At 45.0% G+C, this 22015-nt stretch overlaps 1 protein-coding gene across 1 annotated transcript in view; it reads left to right on the forward strand.

Annotated features, from left to right (window-relative positions):
* LOC138949189 (von Hippel-Lindau disease tumor suppressor-like) overlaps positions 1–20482 on the forward strand; it is a 66923-nt gene extending 46441 nt beyond the window's left edge. Inside the window, exon 4 of the mRNA XM_070320967.1 lies at positions 16948–20482. Coding sequence (XP_070177068.1) covers positions 16948–17117 — 170 coding nt within the window. The 3' untranslated portion in view covers positions 17118–20482. The remainder of the gene's footprint in view (positions 1–16947) is intronic.
* Positions 20483–22015: the final 1533 nt, after the last annotated feature.

Genomic DNA, 22015 nt, shown 5'->3' on the forward strand with positions numbered 1-22015 from the left:
GAGAAGAGGATGTGAGGTGTTAGATGTATCCAACCTTAGGTGTTCAAACTCAAGACCGGGACAAAGTAGAAAGCGATGTACCGCGACCGACTCTCAGTGCCGACATACAACTTCCAAGCTTTATTGCTTAACGTCCACAACAGGCGAAGTATTGAAGCTTTGGCTCACCTAAACCCGACGACTGAATATGTAAGTGATCCACGTGTGAAAACCAAAACAGAACAGCGCGATGACAGCCAACATTTCTATCCCCGACTGACAAACAGTATCACTGCATGCGAACTGACTTGGGTCAACGATCAAACCAGCACGGCCCGAACTGAATTTGTTGCGCTGCCATTATTGTGCGCAATTCTGGTAAAAATATAAACCCGGTATGCCGAATTGAGTATAACGAAAGCCGATGTCAAATATACACAGGGATATTTTAAAATGACTTTCAAAATGTAAAAGCAGATAGCATACCTTTTTATAAGCAATATGAATGACTGAATGTCCACATACAAGTCGAATGACGCCGTCCATTATGCTGACAAATGGGAACTAGCTTTGCGCATGAATTCATTGACATGAATTTCGACTGCGGAGGCTTTTGGCAAGCTGAAAACAGGCACGGGCAGGTTTTAGTGGAAAAAGTAAGTGTTTTTAATGAAAACGTCGGAGTAATGGGATAAATAGCTTACACACCTCGTCCTGAATATCTTGCATATTTTCCCGAGGGTCGATTTTCATGTATTACCTCGCCAAAGGTTCGGTAATACATGAAAATCGACCCTCGGGAAAATATGCAAGATAATCAGAACTCGGAGTGTGTAACCTATATTTACCTTCTTACTTGCCTTCTGCTTAGTTAGTTGGGAAGCTCTTTCCTTTTTTGGTCATTAGTTTGACAAGAATGTTGTTGTAGTTGCTGATTTTTCGTCCGTTTTTGGACCTGTACATTTTTCAGTAACTTACGGTTTGGCCGCCATTTTTTGTTGGTCAGCATAGCTGACAGGTATCAGATGTGGCTAGGCCTATGTAATGGTGAGGTAAATTTTATATTACTTTCTTACTTGCCTTCTACTTTGTTAGTCGGTAAGCTCTTTCCTTTTGGTCATTAGTTTGACAGGAATTTCGTTTTAGTTACTGACTTTTCGTCCGTTTTGGACTAGTACATTTTCCAGTAACTTATTGTCTGGTCTCTTTTTTGGTTGGCCTGCATGGCCGACATTGAACATGGCAAGTCTTTTGTCAGGGATCTACCAGACCGTTTGTATTTGTTGTCGTTTTGGACTAAGCATGTAATCAGTTATGTCCATTGCTAATTCTGCCCCAAATGAACACGTGTTTGGGGGGCCAGTTAAGCATGTCTTTGACTTCTTTTTCTTCTTGCTTTCCCTCTTTTAGGCATCGGAGCATGGTGCTCTGGTGTCTATATTGCGTAGCTCTTTATTTCCAGAGTTCCGCAGTTTGGGAGGACCGGCACGGTTGGCCTAGTGGTAAGGCGTCCGCCCCGTGATCGGGAGGTTGTGGGTTCGAACCCCGGCTGGGTCATACCTAAGACTTCAAAAATTGGCAATCTAGTGGCTGCTCCGCCTGGCGTCTGGCATTATGGGGTTAGTGCTAGGACTGGTTGGTCCGGTGTCAGAATAATGTGACTGGGTGAGACAATGAAGCCTGTGCTGCGACTTCTGTCTTGTGTGTGGCGCACGTTATATGTCAAAGCAGCACCGCCCTGATATGGCCCTTCGTGGTCGGCTGGGCGTTAAGCAAACAAACAAACAAACAAGCAGTTTGGGAGAGAAGAATTGCTTTCTACGCCGTTTGCCAGCGTCGTTTTTCCCCCGTCCGTGGGTGACGCTCGTTCCTTGGCGTTCTGTGACGTTGCCGTCTGTGACGTTTTCCAGGGATCAGCTTCCTGTTTTTCGTCGTCTACTGCCGTGGTCGGCATGGACGGTAAGTTGAACTGGTCCAACAGCCCTCGTGAGGCGACCGGACACTCCCTTTTGGGAGACAGTTCTCTGGGGCATTTTCACAACTTGCATTTTTCTGTTCTGTCTCCCCCGATGCTCTACGCGTGCTCGGGCGTTTCAGAACAAGGGCGGCAGCCGTTCTCGCATAGGTCCCCCACCACTCGTTCACTCCGAGGTCGGTGCTGGGGTTGACCGGAGACTGGCCTCCAGGCTTTATGGCTTCCGGCCTCAGTCTACGCTGCCCTCGTTTCCGCATTGTGCGGCTTCGTCGGTTGCATTTTCGGCTTCGACCGGATACACAAAAACTTCTGCTCCGTCTCCCCCGATGTTCTACGCGTTCACGGGCGTTTCAGAGCAAGGGTGGCAGCCGTTTTCGGCTGCTGCGCTTCCGGTTCCCACCGGAAGCATAGGTCCCCCACCACTCGTTCACTCCGTGGTCAGTGCTGGGGTTGACCGGAGACTGGCCTCCGGGCTTTATGGCTTCCGGCCTCAGTCTACGCAATCCTCGTTTCCGCATTTTGCGGCTTCGTTGGTTGCATTTCCGGCTTCGTCCGGATACACTGTTCCTCTTCCTGGTAATTCCGTACGGATGTCGGTGAGTGAGGAACAGCGGCCGGCCTTCGGGCATTCAGGTTCACCTCGGCCGGGGCAGTCGTCACTTCACCCTTCGGGTGGGGTGGCTTCCGTCCATTCATGCAGTTCCGTTGGCTTCGGACGTTCACTTGGCTTTTCCTTACCCTCACACCAGTCAGGGTATGAGTCAAGATGATGTCCTGGTGCGCGGGTTTCCGGTTTCCGGTTATCCCGTGCATCGTTTCCGCCACTGGTGACTGTGACTTCGGTCCTTGTCCTTCGCTCGACCACTCTGACGTTCAGTCTGTGGCTAGCGAACAGACATTCAGGATTTCCGTCAAAGCTCAGGTTGCTCTTGAAGCTGCGGCGGAAGTTACTTCCCGTTATTTTCCGGAAGGTGCACCAGCTGTTTCGGCTTCCGCTTTGGTTGCCCCTTCGGCGATGTCGGGAATTCCGTTCCGCGAAGGAGGAGGATTCCTGCTTCTGGTTCGACGAGTCCCCTTCTGTGGCATACCACCTTTCGCAGGTTTTGGCGAAGTCATCTCATGCCTGAAGTGTTATTCCTTCTGTCCCTGTTCAACCTGCCTAACTCTAGTCGGAACTTGCTTTCGTCCTTTGCTCTTCCGCGGTCACCTTTACTGGTGACGCAGGAATTGCTTCCTCTGCTGGTAAAACAGATTATGAGGGACTCGGTTGTGTCAGTACCAGAACACACCCTTGTCTCTTCAGAGGAGATAGGACGTCAGTTTTTGGAACTTGCATCCTTTCGGAGACGATCATCAGAACTCTTTTGGTCTATGACTGATTCGCTCGATCTGTTCACACTCAGTGTAGATCAGGATGCTGATGATGTCTCCACTCTTCGTTCAGCCTTTGCTAGGGTGAATGAAGAGCAGATGCGACTATCCTCCCTTCACTATGCTCACGCAGTTTGGTGTCAGACACCAGGCTTCGACCTCTGTGACTTTCGCACTTCCGGTTGCTTACGCTCAATCGTAAGGCGCTGCTTCCTCGTACTATCTCTCTCTGCTTTCGCATGGACGGGTAGAGGATAACTGGTGACCATCTCTTTTGAGGGCAGCAAGACTGCTGGTTACGGCACCCTCCTCAAGCATGCTGTATGGGTGACGATGTCAAAGATTGCAGTCAGGTTTTTTCTTTGACGTTTTTTCTGTCACTTCCCAGGAGTACTATGTTTCTTGCCTTGGTTAGATTTGGACTCTAACGCAGAGAAGCAGTACAGCGTGCCTTGGAGGGTGAGCGTTTCTTCACGTTCTTGGAACTTTGGAAACGCTTATGCTCTTTATTGAGTTTTTACCATCGAGTTGGACTCTGGTACCTTGTACTCAGGTGTCTCTCTCTCTCTCTTTGTGTGGAGATCGGTCACTCTTCTCTTGAGCTGACCTCTATCTCACAGGCCTTGTCGGGCATTGGCCATTGGCATTTCCTTCCAATAGAAAGGGGGGGGGGGGCAGATTGTCTTTCTCCTCTACTAGGCTCGGGTTCATTTAATCCAGGGCTTGGGGTCTCTTCCTGTGCCGTTTTACGGTCCGGGAGATTGGACGAAGTGCTGGGCACAGCTTACTGGCTCTCTGAAGTTGTCTTTAGCAAGTTTTGCCTGAGAGACATCGCGGCTGTCAATCAGGATGATTCTCGGGTCCCTTCCTGACTTGTTGGCAGCGGTCCAGTTCCTGGCAAGGGTGTTAGAGTGAGTTAGATTTTTCTTTCCCACGGGGCCCTTCCTGACTTGTTGGCAGCGGGCCAGTTTCTGGCAAGGATTTTTTGAGTGAGTTAAATTTTTCTTTCCCACCGCCTTGTTGAAGCTATCTGCTATATGTGATTCGGAGTAAGAATATGTTTTAAAAGTAAATTTTCATTTGATTAATATACTTACCCGAATCACATCGTTTATGCCCTCCCACCTGCCCCGCGTATGGTTTTTTAGTTTCTTTAAAGCCGTATGATTGTAGCCACGTGGTGATAGAGGTAGTGACGTAGTACACACCAATGGGAGGTAACTCCCAGAGTATGTGCTCATTACCATGGCTATTCTTAGCTCTTTTGGTGATGGGGTTGCTTCCCTTTAAAAATGTTAGACGGGTAAGCGTTTTCAGACCTTAGCATCTCAGACTGTGTCAATGCTATATGTGATTCGGGTAAGTATATTAATCAAATGAAAATTTACTTTTAAAATTTTCGATTTACACCAAAACACATACAATAAGTATCATGGAATCTCCCCTGAGTTATTTCTCCCATTAAAATTCAGCAGTCATGTAGTCTTGTGTTTGGTACTACTGTTACCACAAACATGGCAAGTCAGATGTCTATAATCAGTGCCTGCCAGGATGTTTAGTGGCCGTATGTTACTTTTCACCAAAAATCACTTTACATGTGTAAACTTCACCCCATGCTTAATCTCTTCGATGCCTAGTAAGTATTTTAGGTTTAAGGAGTACCCATATTCTTTTTTAAGACTTATATAATGAGAGTCTTATTCCAGGCAGCATCATGCTAACAAAATAAAAACAGCTTCACTGCAAAAATCTGTACAATCTAATTAAAACAAAAGTTCACTCCACCACAAGCCGCTATAATTCTCTGGTTAGTTTCAGTTCAAACACATCTGTGGAAGTCCCTTGTAAGCAGGGATGACATTGATTACTGTGAAATATGAATCCAGAAAGAAATGTGGCCTTTTTAAAAACAACTGCTCCAGTCAGTATGTTACTTTACACCACCAAAGTACACAGTTTTTCACTTCTTACTGACCAAACATAGTGCCATACTACAGCATATGCACACAGGAACAAAAAGACTTTAGCTCTGAATTGTTATAAAGAACATTTATTTTAAAAAGACGACTATGTGACCCAAAAATCACCGGCAAACCTGTTTGTTAGTTATTTTACACCATAAAAAGCACATAAACGAGCTCAGAGGTAGAATACAATCATCTAGATTGCTCCAAAATGTCTTAATCTCAAGAAACACTGCCTCCACACTTTTAAAATTGTCAAAGGTGTGATTATGATGCATGACATGGCAGACTTGTAAATTAAAGTGCTAGGTGTATGTTACTTTAGTTTACACCAATAACGTTAATAGTCTCATCAATGCCTGTATAAATGATAAGGTGCAAAATCACAAAAACATGAGCTAATATCATTTTTAGAGCCACAATTCAGAATTGAAAGAAAAACAAGAAGCTCAGAAGGTGGCACAAACTTGTGCATTTGTCCTTTTTTAGAAGTAGTATGGCCAGATGTACGTTATTTTACACCAAATATGTGCCTAACCTCAAAGCATACTAAATCAGTCTTTTGTGTAAGATAAGGACAAAGGGAATGCTATCAGGAGTGATTTTCAGTAGTTGTAAGAGGTAACTATCATGAAATAAGTAATGGAGACATAATTTGTAGAACAACTAAGCTGTACGTTACTTTACACCAAAGCCATTTCAAACTATTATTTTCAAGTGGAAGATATTAAATTAAAATACATGGTGAACTGAAAACTACTGTATATGATCAACTAGACTAGAAATATGGCCAAACAACCCAGAATGCTGTACAATCTGTTGCATTTGTGTTGTTTCTGACCCAGTGTGGTCAGATGGTATATTATTTTACACCAAGAAACTTCTGATCGTTGCATGACCGACTACTGCGACATGTTGGCCCGCCTCTGCCTCTGGTACAGGCGAAGAAAGGTTGCTGCCTTAATCAAATGTTCAACTAGTATAATTCTCCTTCCTATCACCAGTGAAACTTCTCTGGTACTGCACCAACAGCTGCTTCTCTTGTTCACAAAATGATGAAGTAGTATTTAGAGCTTCATGCATTGTAGGGTCTGGTTGTATTTGGACTTTGAGGCAGTAGCATTTCTAAACATTCGTCATCCAACCACTTTCTTCTTGGTCGCAGCTTGACTCTCAGCTTGTAGCTATTGGTCACTCCATAATACAGAAAAGAATCTTGATCCAATCGTGAAAATACTTGGACCACATATCTCTTCGCTGCTGGAAACGTAGCCTTTGCTGATCATGCAGCATCATCATCTGCAAAGACAATTTAAAAATAATGTTATAACTCATGAAGAACAGCTGTGGTGAAAACATTGAAATGCCCCTCTATTACAAGTAATGTGTGTCAAAATACCCATAATAATTCACCACATGTAAAGCTGAATGTGAATACCAAGGCTAATACACTACAGCACAGCCATTATGTAATCTCTTTCACAAAACCTAGTTCGCAATTGCAAATCAATGTTCAGACATACTGCCAAACAACTTTCCTTCCATTGTAACAATATGTCTTTTTATAAACTAAAAATACCTCTCTCCCCACAGAAAACAGTCGAAACCACAAAACAAATACAAAATCTCAACTTTAAAAAATCATCTGTGTCTCACTCCGGACTCATCTATCCTGATGAAACCACTTTTCTAAACTCCAGGTGACATGGTTCTTGCACAAATCCAACCATTAAAAAAGTGTATGCACATGCCACATGGTTAAAATAAAAATAAAAAGTTAATCCTAAAATTTATATTTGTAAACTTATCTATGTATAGTAAAAAAAAAAAAATCCTAAAATTTAATATTTTCACTTGTCCACTTTTTAATTATCTCATTTGGAAACAATCTTTTTGTTTTGTTGGTCCTATGAAAACAAACATACCTGAAAATAAATAACACTAAGAATATTTGCAGTCGCCAGCAAGCTCTGATCATATAAATAAAGACCTATCAGAAGCTCCACTTGCACCTACACCAACTCACAATCCCCCCCCCCCCCCCCTAAAAAAAATCCCAACTGCAACAGCCAGGAAGACAAGTTATGGAAGGCAAGCAAAATCCACATCCTAAAACGTGTAATCTCCATGAATTCGGTGGGGGAAAGTGGAACATTCCGTGTAGCGCGTACGTACGCCACTTTACACATCCGGTCAGAGCCAGCGTTTTGTGTAAACAAACGTACGGGATGTGACCAACTGTTTAGGTGTTCGGCGTTTTTAATTTCAGCGAAGTTGGTAACACTGGCCTTCAACATATATCACGCAAATCTTTCATAAAAAAAGTTAAGAAAACACTCGATTCGACAAAGACAGAAACGTACTCTACTTTACACTACAGCAGTCCCTCTCATGAACGGACACCCTTGGGCCATAGCAAAACTGTCCGTACATTGCAGGTGTCCGGTCACGGGAGGGGTGACCACACCACCCCCTCCCCCATACACTCACACAGAGACACACAAACAACAGGATTGAGTCTATGCTAATCACTTCTTGTGGCTACTAAACAATAATTTGAATTACATATCTTTACCCAACTCACAAATAGCAATTAACTCTAGTTCAGTGCTGGTTACGCTGTACGCGTCCCCTTGGTAACAAGGGAGACCACTCTAAAAAAGAAAGTGATCAATCCCATAAGGCCAGACTATTGCTAGTCTGACTTCCGTATGCGTGCGCATATGCCGCCATATTATCATTCCACACTCAGCGTTCAACAAGACTGGTCGCTTATCTAGTACGCTCCGGCTGTTTTCAGCCTTGTTCCTTTGTCTACGGACTTTGGCTTCGCCCCTTGGTCTGCCGCTGAGCTTTATCTTCACCTTTGCTGTTATTTGGTGAGATCTTTCTTGTTTTATGTAAACTTTGGCGACATTTTGTCGCGTTTGTGCGAACTTGTACGATTTTTTCTGTTCAGAAATTTTTTGTGAGTTCGTGTTTACCATGGCGGAGAACGCCAAGAATAAACCTAGTTTGAGACAGACGACTGCTGCAGCGTCTCCTTCTGGGGAATCTTCTTCTTCTAGGAAATCTTCTTCTTCTAGGAGGGGAAAGAGTGCCGGACAGTCCGCCATTCCTCTTTCAGAGCCGGTTATTGACAAATGTTCAGATGTGGCTGTTGACAAGCCGTCGACCGCCATTTTGTCTGTGAGAAAAGACAGGGTCACGCGCAGTGACAAAGACGTTTCGGTTAAGAATGTTGATAAAGATGTTGTTGTGTCGGGGACTCCTGGTGGTTCAGGTGTGATGCCCTCCGACATTGCGTCGTTGTTACTTACACTTAGTTCTCAGGTATCATCTTTGGCGGCGGATTTGACGGCAACGAAAGCGGAGATTCGCTCACTTCCGACTGGCGTTATTGACGTTACGTCTTTGGGGAGAATCATGTCTTCGCCTTCACCTTCCGCTTCCGCTTCTACTTCCGGAGCTTCGCGGTTGGCGGCCACTTCCGTTGTTCGAGCGGATGTGCACGCGTCGCAGCATGGCGCTGGCCGTCTCGTTTCCTTGCTGCAGGAGCCTGGGCTTTTGAAAGGTACGTCTTCTCCACATGTCGCCGGGTTCTCCGGTGATAGTGGATTGCAAACACAGGATAGAGTATACCGCGGGCGCGGTGAAAGTTCCGAAACCATTGCTGACCAAACGCATTGTACGCGGTCAGCGGAGGCTAGGAGCCCTGTGATTTGTAAGGATCCGGCATATACCTCTGTCTCAGTGTCGGGTATGTCGTCTCCTCTTCCGCCCCGGGGGCAGGAAGTCAAGGGTGACTTCGGATTTGACCTTGCAAGTCTTTCCGGTGAGCACCTTCCTGACTGCGATGGCGAGCAGGAGGATGTTATGGACGAGGGTTCGTCGCGATATAACCTTCGTGGTTGAAAACGACGTTAAACACCAAATAAAGAAAGAAAGAAAGAAAGGACGAGGGTAGTTCCACGGCGGTGGATGAAGCCCAGCTTACGTTGCCTGCAAGGCTGCCGGCGGCAGTGGCGGCGGCAGCAGAGACAGCGTTTAAGTATTTCCCGGAAGGGGTGGTTCGGAGTAAGGAGAGACTTCCGCCACCGGCTTCCGCGTTTGATGATTTCCGGTCTTCCAAGAATCAGAAGGTTCAGTTCCGGTTCCGGGAATCATCATCTGTCGCCTACGTCATGGCGAACGTGTTCAAATGAAAGAACAATCGGGCGGTGCCTTTGTTGGCACAACGGGGTGATGCACCGGACGATGTCATTCCTTGGCTGGCTAAGGAAGGGGAGCGAGCTGTTTCTGTTGTTCAGAAGCTTAAGCTTACTCCTAGACCTATCAGTCTGATCGAGCCCTTTGCTTTGCCTACGTCAGTTCTGCCTATTTCGCCGGAACTGGCGTCTTTGCGGGAAGACGGTTACAATGCTAGCAAGACTATCCCGTACACCGAAGCTTCCATGTTGTCTTTGGAGGATGCAGGGAGATCTCTGTTGGAGCTGACTTCAGTTTCAGAATCTTTGCAGCGGTCACTGTCGAGATCAGTCGCAACTTCTTTAGATCCGTTCGAATTCCGGTTCGATGTTTCTGCACTGGATGTTTCTACCCTTTTGGCCACGCTGGCTAGGGTGACCAGGGAGCAAATGACTATCTCTGCTAACCTCTACGCACATGCCGTGCATTCGAGGAGGTCAGCTTTCCTGGCAGGCTCCAGGATACGTGACAAAGCCACGATCGAGTCCTTGAAGGTTTCACCTTTTGCGGAAGGTGCTCTGTTGGGCCAGTCCTCTCTAGAGGCACTTCAGAGGGAAACTTCTGATGCGAGGGATCTCGCCATAGCACGGATGGCTTTTCAGGGCTTGCCTAAGGCTCAGAACAAGCCGCATCCTCAGACACAGACGCAGTCATCTACCAAGCCACAGACTTCTTCGTCTGGTGGCGGTAAATCTCAGAAGCAGTCTTTCTCCTCGGCGGGTAGGGGCCGTGGTGCGCCTTACCCTAAGAGGGGACAATCTTTTGGCGCGTCTAGGGGGTCGGGGCGCAAGCCCCACCCCCAATGATGCCCCCCTAAACATGCCATCCCGGTAGCCCCCGCACTGGTTGTAGCGGGCGGCCCATCCAGGGCCCTCACTTCCTGGCTGCAGCTGGTGGACAGCAAGTGGGTTACCGGGATAGTTCGTTCGGGGTTCAGACTTCTCTGGTCAGGGGAAAAGGCACCTCTGACCAGGATAATGCCTCTTTGCAAACCTCCAAGCGATCCGGAGGCGAGAGCCGCAGTTCAGGGGGAAGTGGCTGCCCTCCTTTTGAAGGAGGCGATAGAGGAAGTCACGGACCTGCGGTCCCCGGGGTTTTACGGAAGACTCTTTGTAGTTCCGAAAGCCTCGGGGGCTTGGAGACCGGTTCTAGATCTGTCGACACTGAACAAGTTTCTCAGAACAGTGAAGTTTACTATGGAAACTCCTACCTCTGTACGAGAGGCGCTTCGTCCAGGCGATTGGGCAACCTCAGTGGACTTGACAGACGCTTACTTTCATGTCATGATGCATGCCTCGGACAGAAAGTGGCTGCGTTTCCGCTGGGGAGAAAAGGCCTATCAATTCAGGGCTCTCCCGTTTGGCCTTTCTCTCGCCCCATGGATTTTCACCATAGTGGTACGTCAACTTTGCGCTCTGTTGAGGAAAGAGGGCATCAGACTACGTGCTTACTTGGACGATTGGCTAATCCTCCATCAGGACAGGGATCTTTGCCACGTTCACACTTTGAAGGTTCTCAGTCAGGCCGCTCAGCTCGGGTTTTCGGTAAACTTGGGCAAGTCAGAACTGGTTCCATCCCAGAAGTTTACTTACCTAGGGATGGATTTCGACACTCAAAGTTGGACTGTCCGCCCTTCTCAGAAAAGGGTGACCAAACTCCAAGACTTGATCCGTGCGCTTCACGGAGAGAATCTGGTCAGTGTACGGGTTCTGACATCAGTACTTGGCCAGATGGAGTCAATGGCGACTCTGATCCCACTGGGCAGGGTGCACAAAAGGCCGTTTCAGGCAGCCCTTTAGTCTCGGTGGGATCAGTCAACCCAGGGATGGGACAGTCAGATTTCTCTGGAGACCTGGTTTCTAGCAACTACGCAGGTCTGGCTGCTCCCGTGGGTTTCGCAGGGGGTCCCGATTGTTTTCCCTGCGCCGGAGAACGAGCTCTTTACAGACGCGTCTCTGACGGGGTGGGGGGCTCACCTGGGGGTACATGTGGCGTCAGGGGTGTGGGACCTGTCTCAACCCTCCCGCCATATCAACGCCCTGGAGTTGGAGGCTGTGTTTTTGGCCCTCCAAGCTTTCCTGCCATTCTTGCAGAACAGTCACGTCAGGCTGCACACAGACAACACGACTGTGGCGGCTTACGTGAACAGGCAGGGCGGAACGCGGTCTCGCAGTCTCTCAGACAGTGCGTACCACATTCTAACATGGTGCGTTTCGCACCGCATACTGCTGTCAGCCATCTACCTGAGGGGCTCCTTGAACGTCCTTGCAGACGCCCTCAGCAGGGGAGACATAGTGGTTCATTCAGAGTGGACCCTGTCTCATCAGTCCCTGCTCCGACTTTGGGTGCAGATAGAGAAGCCTCTATAATCGACTTGTTCGCAACTCGGTTTTCAGCGAGGCTTCCTCTGTTTGTATCCCCCTTCCCAGATCCTCTAGCGTGGGGCGTGAACGCCCTGGAATTGGACTGGACGAGTCTGACAGCTTACGCCTTTCCTCCGTTTTGTCTGTTGGGCAAAGTTCTCAGGAAGGTCGACTTGGAGAGACCAGCGCTGGTGTTGGTTGCCCCATTTTGGCCAAGCCAGCACTGGTTCCCGGACTTGCTGCGACTGGCGGTTCGACCACCTATCCCCCTCGCAGTAAGAAAGGGAGAACTCATACAACCCCGGTCAGGCATCCCTCACGAGAACCCTCAGGCCCTAAACCTTCACGGTTGGATTCTGTCAGAAGCTCTTTGCGTAAGGCAGGGGCCTCTTCTGCCACTTTGAATCTTGTGAAACATTCCCACAGGGAGTCGACCAGGTCAGTCTACTCCTCTCACTGGGCTTCCTGGGTTAAATGGTGCGATCTCAACAAAGTTAAGTCCTTGGCACCAAGATCGATGCAGGTAACTAACCACTTAGCCTGGTTAGCAGAACAGGGGGGATCTGCGTCTTCCCTTCGCGTTAGGAGGTCCGCGATTGCCTCAACGCTACGGCAACTAGGTGACAAAATCACTCTGGACGGAGTTATTTCTAGTGTAATTAAGGGTGCCTCCCTTAAGGCCGCTCGCGCTAAGTCTCCGCTCCCTGCCTGGGATTTGTTGCTTGTTTTGCGGTATTTGGCTTCTAACGTCTTTGAACCCATTCAGTCGGCCAGCTTGGCTAATTTGACTCGCAAGGCTGTTTTTCTAATTTTGCTCGCTACGTCTCGTAGAGGGAGCGAGGTTCATGCCTTGTCAGGTTTAGCTAAAGATATTTCAACCGAGAAAGATGGTTCTATATCTCTCAAATTCAGACCAGAATTTTTAGCTAAAAATCAGAAACCGGGTCAAATTTCACCTGTTATTAACATTCCTGCCTTGAGCAACATTCTTGCTCCTGGAGACCCAGACATCGTTAACTGTCCAGTTAGAACGCTCAGCAGTTATCTGTCACGAACTCAGTTCATTCGTTCGGAAAGTCAAAAATTACTTTTCATTTCGCTTAATTCAGCAAGGTGCAAAGACATTGCAAAAGTGACTTTAACCAAGTGGGTCTCCACATTGATCAGGCAAGCTTTTGCCTGGTGGAATACTCAGTCCGGAGAAGTTAGGGGGGTTCTTCCCCTGACTTCAGCAAGAACTCATGAGGCAAGGGCATGGGCCTCCTCTGTGGCAGCGCTCCGATCAGGCCGTCTGGCCGAAGTTTTGGAGGCAGCTTATTGGAGATCTGAGGATGTTTTTATGAACTACTACCTCCGAGACATCTCCTCCTTGAGACAGGACGGCAGTTCTGCGCTACCTGCTATGGTAGCCGCAGGACAAGCCCTTCTTCGTTGATTTTCCGTAAGTACCCGCCACCTATAGTAGCAATCTGCTATTTGTGAGTTGGGTAAAGATATGTAATTCAAATCCAAAATTTTATAAATAAATTTTCATTTAATTAATATACTTACCCAACTCACAACGTTTATTCCCTCCCACCTCCCCGCTGTGGTTGGTACTGGGGTCTAAAAAAGAGTGAGTTGGGCTTCGTTTGGAATGATAATATGGCGGCATATGCGCACGCATACGGAAGTCAGACTAGCAATAGTCTGGCCTTATGGGATTGATCACTTTCTTTTTTAGAGTGGTCTCCCTTGTTACCAAGGGGACGCGTACAGCGTAACCAGCACTGAACTAGAGTTAATTGCTATTTGTGAGTTGGGTAAGTATATTAATTAAATGAAAATTTATTTATAAAATTTTGGAAAATAAACTCCTAATACTTCTTTAAACGTTGTGTAAAAATGATTTGTATGAAAAGTGTTGAAAAGAAGAGATAAAATAAATCCTCAAGTCAGTGAACACACTCACCATGCACTGACATACGAAAGCTGCCACAAAAACACAGCACAGAGGAGCCTGTGCAGATGCTTTGCAAGAATAAGCTTGAAAACCAGTTTGAATAAATAGCAGCAGAAAGAGCTGCATGTCATAATCATATAATTTATTTTCTTCTTGTCTGGCTTTATTGACTGCATGCCGATCATGTGGCATGGCAGTGACTTTTCACTCTTCAGTCGGAAATACACTGTACATAACACAGCTCCCACTCTCCCTCACTAATGCCTATACCCCAAGCCGTGACAACTGATGCTTGGAAATTGTGTGGAAGAGTACACCTCTCTATTTCTCTCCAATGCTCTTCCTGCTGACATGCAGCGACACCGGACACCCCACAGAGTTTAGCCAGCTACCCCTCCACCCACCCACCCCTCCCTCTCTCTCACTCCCTCCAGCCATGTACTGTTTGGGGCTGTGGGCAGAGAGGCCAGCTGCACTGTTCACTCAGAGCAAAACCAGTTGACTGTGTCGTAACTTTTGACAAAGCAAGACAACTGAAGGGTTCACAGATTAGGCAACCGACTCACTGGTCAAGGCTGAGGGGAAACAAGAGTATCTTGTCAATGAAAGAGGTTACAGTTACACGATGCTGAGAACTGTGGCCAGTTTTTCACTCTCTTTCGCTCAGGACGTTCATCGACTGTGGTTGTTTACGTCCAACAGACAAGAATAAAGTGCAGTTTCATGTTGGCATCTTCGCATGTACTCCACTCCTGACCAAAACTACCCCCCCTCCTGATGGGGACACGTGCACTCAAGTTATCAGTGACTGTCATCACGCCATTGCGGCTGTGATCTTTGTACCAAGAGCCGGACTGCTCTGTTATCAATTTTGTGTTGTGGTGAAAATTTGACGATGGTCTGTCCGTACATTGCAGGTATGACCTGCTGTTGGGACCGAAAATGAGTGTCCGCGTCCACGTTTTGCAGGCGTCCGTTTAAGGGGGGGCAAATATAGAAGGAAAACACTCCGTGCCGAGCAAATGTGTCCGTACATGTCAGGTGTCCGCTCACGCCGGGGGCCGTACATTGCAGGGACTGCTGTACATCGATATGGTAAACTAACGTACGGCGGGGGAAAGTGACGAAGTTCGGAGATATCAACCCAAAATGCTTAATTATGGATGAAAGGAGTCAATTTGGAAAGCTTAGTGACAAAATATTCTGCAAACTGTACATTTTTCACCACCAAAACTGAAAAGAGAGGAATTTTGAACTGTACGTTACAGCTGACACGAAAGCCTTGTGCAATGAATCGAATCGCCAGATCGGGATGGAACGCATGGTTTTCTTTACTCCCGGATAATGTTAACCATGCTACTTCCTAAAAAATGCTTTTTCATTAAGAATCTATCATCCTAAGCAAGAAGTGCAGAATAAATCCTAAGTACGTTACATTTACAACAAATCTGAAACCATATTCATCCTAGCGAACATTCAAAAGCCCGACTGCCTCCGATTTTCGACTGAATCATTCAGGTACGAATACTTTTTCCTTTCAAACATTGTTTTTATCATGTTTCGTAAGAAATCACTCGATTTATAGCAGTTTCATTCTCAAAAGTATACTTTTTCCTTTCAAACATTGTTTTTATCATGTTTTGTAAGAAATCACTCGATTTATAACAGTTTCATTCTCAAAAGTATGTACGTTACTATTTGGATGACGACCATGCACACTTACCCGTTGGGCTGGGCTTGTCCATCTCGCACGTAGGTGTGAAAGTCCTGTTGTCATTGATAGATCATATTCAAATGACCAAGGGAGACTAGTTAGGTCACGCTCGTCACAACATCTCGGCAAAACGAGAACGTTTTATTTTGGTTAAAAGTAATTTTTCTGTACACAAAATCGATAAATCGTGTCGATTTTCACGAATCACAGACAAAGCATGCATTGCAAGCTATTTTTTTAGACTTAGTAGACTTTGTGAGCCTCAAAATCGATCTTTGGCGGCCATCTTACATTTACCGCGAACTGTGTGACCGTTTGACTGACCGATACCGAATTGACACAAGGATAATAACGTACATCTCGCATCACTTTTACAAGCGAAATGAACGAAGTTGGCAGCTCCGTCGAGCTCATTTTTGGTCTCATTAAACACTGCATTCATTTCCTGTCTGGTTTGTATGAAGGATTTACCTGTCGCGCAGGTGTTCGGAGTACAGTTCTTACAAAACTGAAAGCACCCAAAATCGCGTAACGCTTTTCTCTCCAGAATGACTAGGTAAGGTTGGAATCACAAGTCTGTTATTCATTGCTTACGGCATAAATTTGCCACCTTGTTATACCAAAACGTTCGTCCATTCATCCTCTTTCATCCAACACAAAAATGTTCTTTGCAAAAAAAGTTTATTAGAAGCAGGAGCCTGCCAAATAATTCAAGCGGGCTCTTTCCTTCTTTCGACGCCATGACAGATTCTTGCCATATACAGAGGGCTAGATTTGATGTGATGTTCTTAAGATTAAGACTTCTTCTTCTTCTGCGTTCATGGGCTGAAACTCACATGTACACTCATGTTTTTGCACAAGTGGATTTTTATGTGTATGACCGTTTTTACTCCGCCATTTAGGCAGCCATACGCCGCTTTCGGAGGAAGCATGCTGGATATTTTCATGTTTCTGTAACCAACCGAACTCTGACATGGATTACAGGATCTTTTCCGTGCGCACTTGGTCTTGTGCTTGCGTGTATACACACGAAGGGGGATAAGGCACTATCAGGTCTGCACATAAGTTGACCTGGCGCGGCCGGGATTCGGCACTATCAGGTCTGCACATAAGTTGCTCTGGAGACGACCTTCCACTATGGAGGCCGGCGTCTTACCACCAAGCCATTGCTACCGTCTGATTAAGATCTCAAATATCTAACTGAAGATGGCCAAGTTCTCATCGAGTATAATTTTATGCCTGAACAATTGATTGATCATAATTTTTGTGCTAATGTTATCACATTTGAATAAAACCAATTGAGAAAATAGGAGCACATCGTTCGCTCTACGTAACAACATTTAAGATCGAGGCTTAGATGTCTATGGTTTCTCGTCTTCTCTGTGTTGCAGTGTACAGTCTTCAGCAGCGATGTCTGCAGATTCTGAGAGACATGGTGCCCCCTTCCAGAGTGGAAAGTTTGGACATCCCCCTCACACTCAAGCAGGAAATCCAAGAACTTGTGGCTTCAAAGAGCAGCTATAATAACAACAATAGCAAGAGCCATCAAAACTCTACGTGATACACAGGGGGGAAAACATAACAAGAAAAAACTAAAATGACCTGAAAAGGGCAGTGCTCACTTGTGTGGTGGTTTGGTTTGCATGAGTGGCCATATATAATTTGAAGTATTTAACTTTTTTTCTGTGACTGTATGGCAGTGAAAACTCAAATTCCCTTGCGATGGGTGAACATTTGAGTGAAACATTTAGCTCATCTCTCAACTGTCGATTGACAAAGTGGTGAAAACAAAGAACTAAAAAAAAAAAAGAGCTAAAATGAAGTGGCAGCTGGTGTTAGTTTGTGTGAGTCGTCAAAATTAAAAGCAATTTAAGTGGAATACCCCTTTTACGACCCTCCAATTTAAGACTCCCTCCCTTTTAAGACCTTGTTTTCTCAGATTTTCTGTTCATAACCTTTGTAAATTTACCCCCATTTTAAGACTCTCTCCTTTTTAAGACTCTTCTCATATTTGTGTAGGTCTTAAAAGGGGGGTTCCACTGTATTAGTTTCTGAAACTGTAGTTGACATACAGTGAACACAAATCTTCGTGATTGGTGCAAATTTGAGTAAAACATTTAGCTCATAGCTCAACTGTCAATTAATTGGCATTATTGAAACAAAGCGTCACGCCTCTACTCAAACAGCTACATTGGCTTCCAGTCGAACAAAGAATTAAATACAAGATCTGCTGCATATTCTATCAAATTGCCGCGGGCACGGCTCCACAGTACCTGTCCGATCTCGTGCAGAAAAACAATCCTGACAGGGTTGTCCGCTCTGCCTCCCAAAATAAATTTGTCAAAGCTCCTAAGTATCAGAGGGACGATCATGGTGGCCGCTGTCTTTCAGTCGCAGCTGATCATATCTGGAACAAACTCCTTTTGTCTCTACGTCTCAGTCCATCTCTGCCTTCTTTCAAAGCAAATCTCAAGACTCACCTCTTCAGAGAAGCATTCTATGATGATGTAGTTGTCGCGACCCTGTGAATGTGCACTTTCGAATGAACAATGTTTACTGTGTGTGTGTGTGTGTGTGTGTGTGTGGACATGTGTGGGTGGGTGTGTGTGTGTGTGTGTGTGTGTGTGTGTGTGTGCACATTATAATTGTTGTGTATACTGGGAGTTCGTTCCTGTAAGAGCCTCTGGACTTTTGTAACATTTATGTTTTGTTTTTGGTTTTTGTTGTAAAGTGTTTATGATTGTGTTCTATTCCGTCAATGGCGTCATTCTGGTAATGATGTTGTTATTGCTTTTGTAAAGCGCTTTGTGTGTTCGAAAGCGCTATAGAAATCACCATTATTATTATTATTATTATTATTTTGTTTTGAATGTATCTCCTGAGACCTGTTCTGCTGAATGGCCTTTGAAGTGACAATGAAGTCTTTGAACTTGGGATATGAATCTAAACAGATTCCTACTGCAGGTTAACGGGCTACAGGAATATTTCATTTATTCATTTGTTTATTGATCGGTTTGTTAATTGATTTAAGTTGTGTTGTTGAATGACTCTGTATGGGATGGGCATTACAAGTGGCGACTGACTATTAGGGTTTAACGTCCTCTTAGACCAGTTGGCCTATATTGGGACAGGTATTGGTAATACGCTGATGATATGGTGTGATACTTTGACTCAAACAAGCCTGCTGTGGATGTCTTCTTCGAGACGCCAGCATTGGGTTTGTCTCAAAGTATCGAGATATAATCATGATAATCAGAGACGAGAGATGATGCATGCATGTCTTCTTGTTTTTCAAGCCCTGAGACTTTCGCTGTGAACTTGGGATTTTTTTGTGCGCACATCGGACAGTGAAGATCGAGAGTCTGCACAAAGTTGACTCTGAGAAATAGATCTCTTGCCAGACCATCAGTTAAAATTCATTTGCTCTGATCAAAGTCATCTAGGGGGAGTAAGGTGTAATTGTCTGAATCACAGTGTATTCAAACAACAGTTCGTTCATTTGACCTCTGTAAATCCCCCAAGCTCTGCAATATCAAATATTCATGAAGTTTTGGCATGGCTATCCAGAGACTGCAGTGGCAAATTATGAAATCAGCGGCATGACTGCAAAGCAGCATCCTGTCATTATTCACTCCAATAATAATATGTCTGTATTGTGTGCGGATTTTAAAAACAATAAGGAACAAAATTGACACCGTTGGTCCAAATGTGGGGACTGGGTGTTAAAAAGGTACAGTACCCTATGCACAGTTTTTGATCCAAAATATAGGCTTGGGCATTTGCTCGATATTGGGCGCTTACAAGGTAGTTTACGGTAATTTCAAATGAAGGTCCTGCAATTTTCATGTCTGATGTTTTCAGTATTCATGTTTTACATGGTGGTTTTTTTGGCGTAAAAATCATGCAGTAGGATGGGGGGCTTAATGAAGGATTTTTTCATATAAATTATTATTTAAAGGCACAGTAAGCCTCCCGTAAACCATCACAGATACTGTCAGGCTTTTACACACAGTACAAACACCCTTCCATTTGAACGCTCACCAAACGGGAACATCCTAGGTGCCCAACGTAAAGAGCGAGCAATTTTCAGAGACAATCGGACCGTGGTGCGTTTTGGCGCTAGACCTAACTTTTAAAATCTAAATAATAAATTGACAGCTTGTTACACAAACATTCTTAAATCATAAAAGTATTCTTTTTTCATCAAGACAAGATCAGTACAGTTGGTCATATAGCTTTGCATGTATGTCTTGCCAAGTATAATCTGTGAGAAGCTGAAAGAATGCTGGTGTTTAGCCTCCCTTTGTGTGTGAACATAATTAAACTGTCGTGCTATTATTACAACACGTTAATACAATTTGAGATTATAAGAAAAAATGGCATTCTCAAAACTTCATGTGTGTAACATGCGAGGTAAATTTGCAGACACTTGACTTTACTTAGATCAATGATTTAGGCCCGTGAGGGCCTATTCATCATTCCAAAGTGTGCATACTGTAGTTCCATTCATGCAAAAGTTATGTTGAAGTTTTCAGCAAGATTATCACAGATTAAAGAATCAAGTTTTGGAAGCTTGCCATTTTGGGATGGGGCAAACATTTGAGTTAATTTATGTGGTGTTGCTGTGACTAGGTGCAGGCAATGTTGAGCACCTTCACAGCTGGGTGTTGGTGCAACCATGCAGCTACCTAGTGGCGGTAATCCGCGATGCTCACGACATCACAAGAATCCTGCTGCCACAATCTGTTTAGATCGCAGCAAGGTTACTGCAATCTCACAGCAACGGTGACCTCACAGCGACTTTTCTTTTCTGTAAAGGAATGATTACGGAAATGAATGCTACCATTAGAGAGAGAGAGAGAGAACTATAAACATGTGTGAAGATTATAATTATTTGCTATTGTTACAAATAAAAGCTTTAACATATATGTATGTTTGGCTTTCACTCTTTCTTGACATTGTACAACGATTTTGCTTTAGCAGAGTTGTTAAAACTGGAACAGTTTGACACATCATCTAACTCGCAATTCCAATGATGTATTTTACAGACCTGTCAACCTGTACGGTTTTCCCGTATTTTGTACGGGATTTACTCAAATTTTGGTGTGTACGGCGTACAAGGCCTAGCTGTACGGGTAAACCAAATTGTACGGGAATTGTACGGGAAAATTCAAAACCCGAACAAAGTTTCGAAACCGATCATCAGATTCGTTTCTGTTTAGCAGACGACAACAACCAACAGAAAAAGACTGTAACTGAGCTTGTGCGCATGCGCAGAAGGTATCATAGAGGGCGCTGTGGCCCAATCCGCTACTTCCGTGTCACAAGATTTGGTCTTTGTTTACACAACTTACTTCAGCGACAGACAACGATTCGCGTCACTTTTCGTGCTACAACTGAAGATGGAGAGGCCAGCGAAGAAAAGAAAGAAAGCCGGACATGGTCAGCACATGTCGGAGTGGGAGAAAACGTACTTTGGTGTTGTGCGATCATCGGACAAGGGAAAGGAGAACAGTTTGTGCGTGCCATGTGGCTCGCAAATCAAAGTAAAAGTTGCTGCTTCTGGTCACTACGACTTGAAGCAGCATTTTGAAACGGCGGTACACAAACAATCATGCATTGATTCGTTCGAAACAGTTCAAGCATGTGAACCAACATTTCCAGAAACGAGACAGCCGCCTTCCAACGGAAGAAGATGTGACACAAGCCAATGCCATGAAACCATTACCACAGTCAATCTGCTTGCCACGGCAAAGTCAGCTACTGCTACCTACAACAAGTGTCATGCTTGAAGTGATCTGGAGAGACTGGACTGTGATTTTTCCTGGTCAGTGGACAGTGGTAGTTGTGTGAGTGCGTTTTACAGTAGTTATATGTATTCATTAATGCTAAATCAGATGTGTTTTATGAATACAAAATAAATGTTGAGTATTTACCAGCTGGTCTTTCTTCTTTTTTATGTCGTGCGAGGGAATTGCGAGTCTTGCGTGTGAACTCAGGTTTGCGTGTGTTCATTTTTTGGGAGTGTGTAAGGGATTGTTGCCCTGATTACAGTTTTTAATCATATTAGTACAGGTTGGCCTTGGAAGGGGTTGACAGGTCTGATTTTATTGGGTGGGAAATTTGATGCACTAGCATAACAATGGAAGAAAAATTCAAAATTACTTGCACTCTACATTTTGTGTACAACTGCAAGCTGAGCAAATGTACTTTACAATACAATACAATAACCTTTATTCATCTCTAAAAGAGAAATTACAAGCTTGACTGTGTGTCTGTAAAATCAATCAATTAATCAATCAATCAACCATGCATGTAGTACCATTCACATCGCATATTCACATCATATCGTTACACGCAAACATTGTACCCACACACTTACTAAAATAAGCCTACAAATAAAAGCAATGCATTGCCTGTTTAAAAATTATATCACATTATCACCTTATCACACAAGAA

The sequence above is a fragment of the Littorina saxatilis genome, linkage group LG15, assembly GCF_037325665.1.
Source record: "Littorina saxatilis isolate snail1 linkage group LG15, US_GU_Lsax_2.0, whole genome shotgun sequence".
NCBI lineage: Eukaryota > Metazoa > Mollusca > Gastropoda > Littorinimorpha > Littorinidae > Littorina > Littorina saxatilis.